Raw genomic sequence first — 12,991 nt, forward strand, 5'->3', positions numbered from 1 at the left:
CCCCAAACTGTTGCCACAAAGTTGGATGCACAGAATCATCTAGAATGTTATTGTATGCTATAGCGTTAAGATTTCCCTTCACTGTAACTAAGGGGCCTAGCCCGACCAATGAAATACAGGCCCAGACCATTATTCCTCCTCCACCAAACTTTACAGTTGGCACTATGCATTGAGGCAGGTAGTGTTTTCAGCTGACCCTTGGCGTTGCATATGGTGATCTTAGGCTTGTGTGTGGCTGCTCGGCCATGGAAACCCATTTCATGAAGCTCCCGACAAACAGTTATTGTGCTGACGTCACTTCCAGAGGCAGTTCCTGGAATTTTGCAACCCTATTCAGGACTGCTGTTGAAACAGCTGGGTAAGTTGTTGGACCTGTCCCCCAAACTAGTTGCTTTCAGATGACTAGCCTATTATTAACAGATATTTATCCAATTCCCACCACTGTCCCCCACCTTTAGGTGGCAGAACATAGTCGGAACCCCTCATTTAACCCAACTTTGACAACTTTAACAATATGATAACTTATGTTACAAAAATATGTTTTTTCGTTAATGTCACAACATTCTGTACTGAGCCTGTCCGTTAAGAAAAGACAACAAGAGAAGACAACAATACAATTTTTTTTATTTCCAATATTTATTAAGAGCTAACCAAAACACGTGCAAAATATGACTTGGGTCCACATGGGAGTTTGGCAAACTGTGATTACGTGACCCCTGAAAAGCAACATTGTACTTGTCCATGGGTGTTTAACGGTGCTCTCAACAACAAATCTATATGGGAGGATTCCAGTGAGCTATTGGTGAAGTGTGTGCCCATTGTCATTAACTTATGCCGTTATGAAAATGTAAGTAATTATTGGGCTCGGTACTTTCAGGAATGGACCAGTGCTATTGCTTATCCTTTGACGTCAATCTTTTTTTGTTTTCAACCTCATGCCCTTCCCTATTACTGGGGCATGCTGGTTTTCACAAGAGTTTAAATGATTTTTGAGAGTGGTAACTGAGGGACAGAAAAATATGTTGAATGGCTGGAGCTACAGTATCTTCATCTAAAAGTGAAACAGAAAGGACAATAAAATCATGAGTGGATAAAAAAGATAACCTTTGTCACACAAACCAAACGCCTTTTTCGCTTTTGAATATAAATTATTATTGCAACTACATTGCTTTGCTACAAAGAACTTTATCCAATGAGAGTGAAATAAACCAAATTACAAGTACAAAATACACTCTCAATCAGGGGGTAGAATTGACATTGTACTAGCCTTCAGAGTTAAGTCGAAGATACACAAGCACTTCATTCATTGTATTTCTTAAATATTTCAATAAGAACAATAAGCACTACAATTTTTTTTACAGTAATAGGTGTTCCATCAACCCCCATTATAGAGAATCAGTAAACACCTATAATGGGTTGATGGTTCTTATTTAGCACTTTTACAACAAGTGCTGTACTAAATACAAAAAAGACCTTTGACAAAAACGTCTTCATCTCATAATACTGTAAACCAGGTTTACAATTTAGGTGCTATACTGTAAATCAGGTTTACAATTTAGGTACTATACTGTAAATTAGGTTTAGGGTTTAGGTGCTATACTGTAAATCAGGTTTACAATTTAGGTACTATACTGTAAATTAGGTTTAGGGTTTAGGTGCTATACTGTAAATCAGGTTTACAATTTAGGTACTATACTGTAAATTAGGTTTAGGGTTTAGGTGCTACACTGTAAATCAGGTTTATAGTTTAGGTGCTATACTGTAAGCCAGGTTTACAATTTAGGTGCTATACTGTAAATCAGGTTTATAGTTTGGGTGTGTGTGCTTCCCATTGTCTTTTGAATATGAACATATTCAGATCAGTGCTGGCAGTCCAAGGTGTGAGGGGAGAAGAAAACAAACTAAACAACTCTACATCTCTACTCTCTGACATGGACAGACACTTTGTGAAGTGATAAAACAAATGGAAACTGAAGAGGCAACTTACTGTACAAACTGACATACTGTACATCCACACATCCACAGGGCAACAAAACCACACACACACAACGTATACACATGTATATACATAATGTACAAACACACTTGCACACTGCACAAAAACATATATACATCCACACTTCCTAAGCAGTGGAGCTACTTTTCACACAACAGTCCAGAAGGCTCTTTAAGAAGAGGAGGTGATATTCCCAGAGGATACAATGGTCTCCCTTGGCAAGTACTCCGGCTCATCCTTATTGGGGTGGGACGAGTTGTCCGACTTGCTCCGGCTGAACTCTGCACCAATAATGGGCTGGGAGAACTTGCCGGAGGGCTGGGTGCAGACGCTGCAGCACAGGAGCGTTTTGAGGAAGGCGCGACGCATCTCGTTGCTGGTGAGTGTGTAGATGAGGGGATTCATGGCCGAGTTGAGCACGGCCAAGGCCAGGAACCACTCGGCCTTGTACAGGATGGGGCACATGCGGATGTCGCAGGCCACGTCCAGCAACAGAAGGATGAAGAGTGGGGCCCAGCAGGCGATGAAACAGCTCAGCACGATGATCACGGTCTTCAGCAGGGCCATGGACTTCTCAGAGCTCTTGCTGCTAGCGCTACCCCCGCCGCGGCCGTTGGAGACCTTGCGGAACACCATCTTGCGGCTGCGGGTGCGCACCAGGGCGTAGATGCGCGCGTACAGGACCACGATGGCCATGAGGATGACGCTGAAGACGGTGGTGCAGAACAGGATGTAGGTCTTGTGGTAGAGCGGCAGTACGGTGGAGCAGCTGGGCATGCTCTGGATGCAGTTCCAGCCCATGATGGGCAGGCCGCCCAAGATGGCTGCAATCAGCCACACGGTGCTGATGAGCATGAAGACACGGCACGTGTTGCCATTGTTGTGTAACTTCATCTTCAGCATGGTGAGGTGGCGCTCAATGGCGATGGCCAACAGGCTGAAGACTGAGGCTGCCAGGGCCACAAACATACTCCCCTCCCGGAAGAACCACTGTGTGGGGGTCAGTTTGTATGTGTTGGCACCTGACAGCAGGATGTTGGCAGTGTACACCACCCCAGCCAGCAAGTCTGATAAAGCTAAGTTCCCAATAAAGTAGTACATGGGCTTGTGGAACTTCTTGGTCCTCCAAATGGTAAGTAGGACCAAGACATTCTCAAGAATAATGAAGCAACATACAATGATGAAAACCACAGAGTCCGCTTTGAGCCTGGAATCCTGCTCAACTTTCCGGAGCTTCCCTGTGAAGTTGTAGTGTCTGGCTATCAAGTCAGAATACATGGAGTCACCCATGGTTCTGTTTTTAATTAAATCCCCCAAATTCTTTAGTTCAAGATTTTAGTCCATTGAGTGGAGCTGGTGAGTCAAGGCACAGCTGGCAATGGTAATCCTACACGCTTGATGGGTTGTCATTGCAGACGCTCAAATCAAATAATCCTCAATGCCACAGGATATTCTGAGAATGTCCTTGGACCCAATCATGAAACTCCTGGAAAAAAAATAGAAAATACCAATTTAGAACAGTCATGAGAAAATGTTTTGTTGTAGATTTTTTTTATGACTCCTAAAATTAAATCTATTTACTAGCTCATTTTTATATGGAATGGTGATTGAGTATTCAGTAGGCTAATCGAACAAAAGACAAAGACAGAACAAAAGTCCTTCTAAAAACAAGTGAACATGAGAACGAGGCAATTATTTAGTAAAAGAGTTGAGGATAAATCTATTTTCTTTTTGAATATGTGATAAAGCAAACAATCAGAAAAGTCGGACCCAGATCGGCCCTTTATGGACATGACGATCATGATACCTGATTCTGAACTGTGTGCTGAATTCCACAAGATGGAAAAGTATCGCGATGATGCATATTACCATCATAATAGGCTATTCTGATTCTGAACTGTGCTAAAAATGAGATGGGGGTGACGCATTGGTAAACTATGAAGTAAGCTATAAAAAAAATGTGTTTGGAAAAAAATCCATGAACTTCAGAACAAACTTGCAAGAACTAACTTCCAAAACTATCTAACGGCGTCTTAACATTCACTTGAAATGCGTTTAAAACTCATGGGCAAGTGATGAGCAAGATTAACGTTATTTTTGTTCAAACATGTTTTTTCGATTTCTTCTGTAGGCCTATTTAAGATATGATCTTAAATTACTTTAGAAAGCAAATAGTATTTTTGTTGTTACAGAACAACTTTTATTTGCATTCTTTTAAATTCTTCATAACCTACTAATAATGATGGCCAGACACATAATTAGGCCAAATACATTGATAAAATCTAGAAATTATGTCAATGTCATGTTTCCTTACCTTAATAATAGTCGTCATCAATGCGAATATTCTTTACAAGTGTCAACCTTTTATATTGGTACAATTTGCTAAGTAAGAAACCTTTTTGTGTCTTTCCCAGTGGCTGAGTTGTTTCCCCACAGTGATCCCATGGACTGAGCACCGTGCGCAAGATAGGCTAAGTAAAAGCGAATATTTTTGTCAGTTCAACCCACTCAACTCAACCCTCCCCTCTCATACCGTCCCAGTCGCGTTGTCCAGCAGTAAATTCACAGAGATTACATTTATTTAGAATTTCTAAATTTAGTGTGCCTTACATTTAGAAATTCTTCCAACACATTCATTCAATTAATATAGGCAATGAAATCAGTGTAAAAAAAAAAAAAAAAAAAAAATATATATATATATATATATATATATATATATATATATATATTTGTCAAATGTATGTGCGTTCAAGCTATTTAGCGTCTGTTAATGAAGTGGTGGTTTGATATGACCATTTGTGTTGCACTTTATTTTAAAATGCACAAATGACCAGGTACATACAAGAGATTACATTGTAAAATGGAAATTGCGTAGTAATAATCTGAGTTACTAGATAGATATATAGATATATAGATAGGTAGATTGTGTAGATAGTTTTCATATCCATGGGAAGATGATTATGGCTTCAACCCAAATGTTCCTCCATTGTAATCTGAACAGAATAGCCTGCCTAAAAATACCAACGTCTGTCCTGACGATGTGGTGCAGTTCATTTAGTATGCTTACTAACATGAATTTAGATATTCAAATGGACACAGATGAATAATTATTATGATACCGCTACTACTATTGCTTTAAGTATTTGCAAAGCCAGCAGTCATTGTGGTAGTAATTATAACAAAACAATAATGATACAAAAATACCATTAATAAATTCAGTTATCAGAATTAATTGTGCTTTTATCTCTGGGAATGCACCAGCTGTGCACATTATTCCACCTCCTGATGACGCCCCCTTCACCAAATTAAGTCAAGCTATATGTGCATGAGTAACCCCCCTCTGTCGCCTGTGCTCCATGAGTAACCCCCCTCCGTCCCCTGTGCTCCCAGAGTCCCAGCTCCGTCCCCTGTGCTCCCAGAGTCCCATCTCCGTCCCTTGTGCTCCCAGAGTCCCAGCTCCGTCCCCTGTGCTCCCAGAGTCCCAGCTCCGTCCCCTGTGCTCCCAGAGTCCCAGCTCCGTCCCCTGTGCTCCCAGAGTCCCAGCTCCGTCCCCTGTGCTCTCCTTCACATAGACAGTCTTTATCCACCAATAGTGGTTGCTCCCAAAGTGGCCTAATGGAAGCAGAACATCAGCATGAATATAAAACAAATTGACCATCCAAATAAGCCCTCTAGACTTTATATTCGAATCATTTCACAGTAATGCTTTGCTACAGTACACATTGCTGTTGTATTTGATACATTTGTGTGAATGTGATACAAAGCAGCTGGGACCTTAGGCATGTTAACCCCCCCCCCCCCCCCTCCCCTCCAATGTCTGAGAGGTCAGAGGATAGAGTAGCCATGCAGAAAGAATACGTGGAGGGGCGAGAGGAAGAAAGGAGAAGGGGAATGAACAAACAGAGGATTGTGCTTTTGAGCTCCAAGGACTTTGTTTCATGACTCTCAGAGGAGAGAGTCGAGGAGGTGAATAATGTTGGCCCCATAAGGAAGAGGAGAGGCCCCAACATGACAAGCTCCGTTAACACACTGGTACGGTTAGAGGAAAACCAAGAGATGTGCTCATTGAAATTGCTCCAATTGATCCACCATGATAATTCAACTGTGACATTCTTTACATCCATGTGCCAGCTGAATTAGGCATCTCACTATCACCCCATTCCACTCCCTTTCTTGCTATCTATTCATTCTGTTGCATCTGGTTGGTTTATCCTTATCCCAGTCCTTCTCCAGGTGCAACCCCACCAGAATATGTATGTCCATAACCCTAACACGCACACCAACACAGTCATTGGATTGTGAGAAGATTTGAAAGTCTATTGGTTGATCGTCCTTTATGCAATAAATCCCTCCCCTCCATACTAGTACTGTATGTGTTTGATAAATGTTAACATACCCAGACTTAAATTGATTTATGTTTGCGTAGTATATTTTTCACAGGGTGCAAAAGTTATAGTAGTTATATATGAGCTACAGAGACTTTACATCAAGACAAAGTCACACGTTCAGAGGCCACCTCTGAGCATAGCCTAGAAAAATATGAAGATGTGACATATGTTGGACAATGAGAGCACATAGGCCACTCAACCCAGTAGGCGGTACTACTCTAGGTTATTGTTGCAGTTTAGCTTCATAGCCATAGGTTTAGACAGCTAGACAAATCAAGTTTTGAGTGCAAATCATCTGTTTAAAGAAAGCAATAAATACCAGAAACAGACTAAGTGCAGCAAATCATTTATGGAACACAGCAAAGTCAATTTAGTGTCTGGTAACATGACTGTTGTTCTGTTGACCATGTCAGATGTCAGTGTGGAAAAGTAATCCCCCCAAAAAGAAAAGCAGGAGTGGAAAGGAAAGCCTTTCTCTCAAACAACTGATGGATTTACCTAGAAGTGAAGTAAAACATGTGGGAGCTGTAGGTGTTTTTAGAACTCCCTCAAGTCATGGGTTGTAAAAAATACCGATGGCGTGTACTCACAGCGTTACACTGCTCTCATTAAGCATTCCACAGGAATATGATCGCAGGAAATGGTCAATGAAGGAGAGGACAGAAAACAAAAGTCATTTCCGGAGGTTTTTACAAGGCCCCCAAGGGTTTCATGTTACAATAGATAGGCCTAAGTGTAAAGTAAAATAAAAATGGCAACAAAGTATGTCCTTATATCAAGATGTTTATTAGTCCCATTTAAGACACACGGATAAGCACAAGTAGTATGGATGGAGTAATACACTTAGTCTTAAAGCAGGATTTCAATGTCCCTGACCAACCTCAAGCACAGACATTAAAGTGAGTCCCAATTCTAATCATCTACCCCTTCACCACTTATCTAAAATCCTTCACCAGTTCAACCGGGTCAAATATAAGTTTTAAGGGGGGGTGATAGAACAACATTTCACGAAAGATAACAATCCCCACATCCTTGCCTTTTCCTTCCAATGCCCTAAAAAAATATACCTTTTCTCCTTCCTCTATCCGGTTCTCACAGTCGGTATAGATAGCGCGAATCAGGCCCACACTAAACATAGTTATACTAACCATAAAGGCCACATACAGAAGCACTGTCATCAAAATGCAGGTCAAAAGGACAACGCTGGCAGGTCAAAAAACGTAGGATGATCAATACAATGCATTGAATTATTGAATTTTAGATGAGCATGTTCCCATTTTATGTTCACCCAAACAGAGGAAGGCCTACAGAGCATGTAATTGAGATTGTCACCATTTAAGAGTCCGTGTTACCCTGTAAGGACAAACAGTGTGCAATGGCATGATCAGTAGACACAACAATGAGATGTGGTACTGTGTGCCTCACTTGGTAGAGCATTGTGTCTGCAATGCCAGGGTTCTGGGTTCCATTCTCACTGGGAACAAGTATTAAAAGAAGGTAAGTCACTCTATATAACACTATCTGCTAAATAACAAATAAAATGTGATGCCAAGTACAATATGGGGTGAGATTGCAAGGCATATGTTACATGTTCTTCACGTCATGGCGAGCTGTGAAGTCCCAGGAATGTCTCTCAACCCCTAGAGTAAAATGGTTGACAGTGACACTTCAGTCTTTTCCATTTGATTGACATATACATCATGGGAGCTTCATTCTCAAAGAGAGGGATTCATCAGCAAATGCAGGACTGGGAGGGTCAACATTGTTGCTGTTCATTAGGTGTTGTGATAGAGGCTTTGTAAAGCTAACAGTAATTGAGGACCGCTGGTTATTTCAGTTAAATTATTTGTTACAGCATGAGCATCATTAAAGTGAGCATTGGGGAAAGCCTTGAGAAGTAGCTAAATGCTCAGGGTTAACCACCATTGCCTAGTTACATTTTTTAAAAACAATATAAAAAAACAGAAGGTCTATAAGATGGAGACTGTTCTGGACATGCCAGGACTGTGTGGAATACTGGAACCATTTTGGCTCCATGAGAAAGTGCCATAGTTCTCTGAAACTTTTGAAAATGTGTGTATCATATACATCTGTGTTCCTGGACATGCAACTGGCCACACACAAGTAAGTAGAACAAAAGAGTCAGAACCTCCATTTGTTGTCGTGGGCATCAAATCAGAGCGTGACGTGATCCAGCTCAGCATAAGCCTTTTGGCTTTTAGAGGGCCTTTGCAGATCGGTCCGACAAAAGAATGCTTTGTGTTTTAAATGCAGAAGAATAAAAAAATAACCACACACACTCGCCCAAACACACAGATCTTGAACGGGGAGGGGAGAAGTGAGAACAAGCTACAGAGAAATCACTAGTCTTCCGTTATCAAACTGTGGGGTTCAATCCAGTTATGGGAGCTCTTAATATGATCTGTCAGCTTCAGTGGAAAAGATTAAAGCAGAAAAGTCTTTCCTAGTAATAATCTCTGCAGGAACGAAATACATCTTTCTGTTTTGATTGGTTTCTCTGGAGTTAAAGTAGAATAGGAAATATGAATGTGTGCATTCATATTGCAAGGTGGCAGGGTAGCCTAGTGGTTAGAGTGTTGGACTAGTAACCGGAAGGTTGCGAGTTCAAACCCCTGAGCTGACAAGGTACAAATCTGTTGTTCTACCCCTGAACAGGCTGTGTTCCTAGGCTGTCATTGAAAATAAGAATTTGTTTTTAACTGACTTGCCTAGTTAAATAAAGGTTCAATTAAATAAATACTCTTTTTTTTGACTGTCATGGATAATCATATTCAGAAAGGTTAATGGCTACTGTACACAGGTCTTTGTCATGATTAGTTTGATGATTATTTCAGGCAAAATCATTGTCCTGTAAAGGGTTCATTCTATATTGGTCAAAGTTCAAAGACCCAGATGCATGTCCTGTATTGTTTCCATATAACTTCCTGTTACCTTGACACGTCTCTCGGTCTCATCCATATAGTTTATAGCATAACATGGTGTCAGAAGTGGCATCCAAACCCATGCCATTGGCAGGGCTTGCTGACTGACATTAGAATGTAAACTGTGGAAGGACATCATCTCCATCCCTCACTGGAAACTCTAGAGAACTGTGCCACTCCCACCATCTATCTAATTGGAACTATTCTCCAAGAAAGCATTGGTTTGGAATCAGGTGAGAGGCTATATTTTGTGAAGCTCTCTGTCAAGTTTGGTCTCTAAAACTGTTATAGGCAGAAGTAAAGAACTATGCACTCGACCACCTAAACACATCTTAAGATTCCTGTCACGTCATAGTGTGTTTCTCTCTGATGAATGTAACATTACCGTAACTTTGGGAAAATTCACTTCCTCCAGTGGAGGTTTTCTTAAGGCACCCAGGAGAATGAAATGACACAGGCGCATTGACACTGCTAGTTCTTCAGCATGTCGCCATGGAGCTTAGTAAACTATGCCAAGCTCTGAAAAGGGTGAACTGCACTTAGAGGAAAGTCTTTTGTCGGAGGAACGCCCCCTTCACAACTCTTCTCTTTCTCGTCATCTTTTCTCTGATTTTGAGAGTCTTTCAGTTGAACAGGAAATGGGATATGGACAGGTCATGAGTCTTGGTCGCTTGCCCTGAACTGCCATGTAAAAATACCCCATGAACAATTAGTTCAGTCCTACCCCAAGTTGAGCTTAGCTAACAGGCCAAGATTGCAGCAAACACTACATTGTAATGTCTAGTTTTTGGTTTGAATCCAACTTTCAATGAGTCTGTGTCTTTTAAACTTCAAAACACAAATGATCGATGATGATCCTAAGAGGTCTACTATTACTCAATGCTCTGGAGCGTAAAGGATTGGTCAGTGGCAAACCAAAGCCTGCCTTTCAAGACCTGGCACAAAGCCTTCTGGTACAAACCAAACTGGATGTTGTTTATGAAGGAATGAATTCCATGCTGGCAGATCTCTGTTATCACATCTAAAATGGAGATGTTGCTACATATAAAACTCTGACTCATGTGAACTCAGCAAAAAAATAAATGTCCTCTCACTGTTAACTGCGTTTATTTTCAGCAAACTTAACATGTGTAAATATTTGTATTAACATAAGATTCAACAACTGAGACATAAACTGAACAAGTTCCACAGACATGTAACTAACAGAAATGGAATAATGTGTCCCTGAACATAAGGGGGGTCAAAATCAAAAGTAACAGTCAGTATCTGGTGTGGCCACCAGCTGCATTAAGTACTGCAGTGCATCTGCTCCTCATGGACTGCACCAGATTTGCCTGTTCTTGCTGTGAGATGTTACCACATTCTTCCACCAAGGCACCTGCAAGTTCCCGGACACTTCTGGGGGAATGGCCCTAGTGCTCACCCTCTGATCCAACAGGTCCCAGATGTGCTCAATGGGATTGAGATCCAGGCTCTTCACTGGCCACGGCAGAACACTGACATTTCTGTCTTGTAGAAAATCACGCACAGGACGAGCAGTATAGTTGGTGGCATTGTCATGCTGGAGGGTCATGTCAGGATGAGCCTGCAGGAAGGGTACCACATGAGGGAGGAGGAGGTCTTCCCTGTAAAGCACAACGTTGAGATTGCCTGCAATGACAACAAGCTCAGTCCGATGATGCTGTGACACACCGCCCCAGACCATGTCGGACCCTCCAACTCCGAATCGATCCTGCTCTAGAGCACAGGCCTCGGTGTATCACTCATTCCTTCAACGATAAACTCGAATCCGGCCATCACCCCTGGTGAGACAATACCACGACTTGTCAGTGAAGAGCAGTTTTTGCCAGTCTTGTCTGGTCCAGTGACGGTGGGTTTGTGCCCATAAGCGACGTTGTTGCCGGTGATGTCTGGTGGCCTACAAGCCCTCAGTCCAGCCTCTCTCAGCTTATTGCGGACAATCTGAGCACTGAAGGAGGGATTGTGCGTTCCTGGTGTAACTCAGGCAGTTGTTGTTGCCACATGAGGTGTGATGTTCGGATGTACCGATCCTGTGCAGGTGTTACATGTGGTCTGCCACTGCGAGGACGATCAGCTGTCTGTCCTGTCTCCCTGTAGCGCTGTCTTAGGCATCTCACAGTATGGACATTGCAATTTATTGCCCTGGCCACATCTGCAGTCCTCATGCCTCCTTGCAGCATGCCTAAGGCACGTTCACGCAGATGAGCATCTTTCTTTTGGTGTTTTTCAGGGCCAGTAGAAGGTCTCTTTAGTGTCCTAAGTTTTCATGACTGTGACCTTAATTGCCTACCGTCTGGAGGCTGTTAGTGTCTTAACGACCGTTCCACAGGTGCATGTTCATTAATTGTTTATGGTTCTTTGAACAAGCATGGGAAACAGTGTTTAAACCCTTCACAATGAAGATCTGTGAAGTTATTTGGATTTTTACTAATTATCTTTGAAAGACAGGGTCCTGAAAAAGGGACGTATCTTTTTTTTTCAGTTTATATACAGTTTTTCATAAGAAAACATGGTACCCCTGTAATATTTTGTCTCGCTGTCAACAGAAAGGTTATAAATATCCACAACTTGTTGCTCTCAGGATGTTTGAGTGACCCCACCTAGGTGAACCTTGACGCCATTGTTCAGAAGACAACACGTTACATATTTTATAACACAGTCTCTGTGATTTTAAAATAAAACATTCAGCACTTGCCACAATGCAATCAATATATGATGAACTGGAACTCTCAAATGGAGTAATGGAAATTGCTGTTCTGTGTCTTATTTTCCAGCCCCATTTCCTGACTTGGGATCTGTTGGTACGCACTGTCAATTCTAGAGGCACGACGCCCCTAAACAATGGCTTGGCTCGAACTGACCGGCCACAACACTTGACCCAGGATGTGTGTGTGTGACGGAGGGCTTATTAAAAGAGGTAGTGAGGTCAGAACGCATACACATGCCTGAGTCCTAGAATGGCTGGGAACCTTCCATTAAAGGTAGGGCCGCCATGTCACCCAAAATTCAATCAAAACACATGACCATTGCTACAATCACCATGGTGATTATTATTGTTGTTGACTTCTGACTCTCTCTCCCAGGATGTAATTCCTGGTTTTCAGTTGGTACACTTTATCTGAATCTCTTTTTGTGTTGATTAACATCCATGGGTTATTAACTGAGTAGTTTCTCTGTCATGAAATGGCGCTCAAAAGCAGAGACCGAGATGCAGTTGTGCTCCCTGTACCTCAAAGGGCCTCGGCAACAGCTAATTGGGGAGCCTAATAAATACTACTAAATACTACCAATGGACATTTTTGCAGGGGTTGAATTTTTCGTAAGGGAAAATCACTTTGAAATTTCTAAGTGGAAATTACAAACTTTAGATGTCTTTTTAAACCTCAAACACACTACAGGTTGTACATTTCCTGCCTTACAGGAAAGTTATCCTGCAACAGCGTGATTTAAATTAAGATCCTACATCTGTACCATGATCTCTCAAAGTGAATGTCCCTTGTTACGTAGCCTTACATGGAAGACCCCTCGCTTTGTTGTATCTGTTTGCCTTGGCTCAGGTGTGGACTGAAAAGGGCCCCGATTGTTCTAGGGAAATCTAATGGTAACCGGAGTGAGAAATGTCAACCTCTGGCGAGAGGCCAGAT

The 12,991-nt window shown here is 41.9% G+C and overlaps 1 protein-coding gene across 1 annotated transcript; it reads right to left on the reverse strand.

The window, feature by feature from the left end:
* Positions 1 to 607: 607 nt before the first annotated feature.
* Positions 608 to 4,684, reverse strand: LOC109887980 (sphingosine 1-phosphate receptor 1). Its single transcript, XM_031822485.1, has 2 exons — positions 4,311 to 4,684; positions 608 to 3,482 (listed from the first exon to the last, which is right to left on the reverse strand). The coding sequence occupies exon 2, from the start codon at positions 3,284 to 3,286 to the stop codon at positions 2,168 to 2,170; it is 1,119 nt and encodes a 372-aa protein (XP_031678345.1). The 5' UTR covers positions 3,287 to 3,482; positions 4,311 to 4,684; the 3' UTR covers positions 608 to 2,167.
* Positions 4,685 to 12,991: the final 8,307 nt, after the last annotated feature.

This window comes from Oncorhynchus kisutch, linkage group LG4, assembly GCF_002021735.2.
Source record: "Oncorhynchus kisutch isolate 150728-3 linkage group LG4, Okis_V2, whole genome shotgun sequence".
Taxonomy (NCBI): domain Eukaryota; kingdom Metazoa; phylum Chordata; class Actinopteri; order Salmoniformes; family Salmonidae; genus Oncorhynchus; species Oncorhynchus kisutch.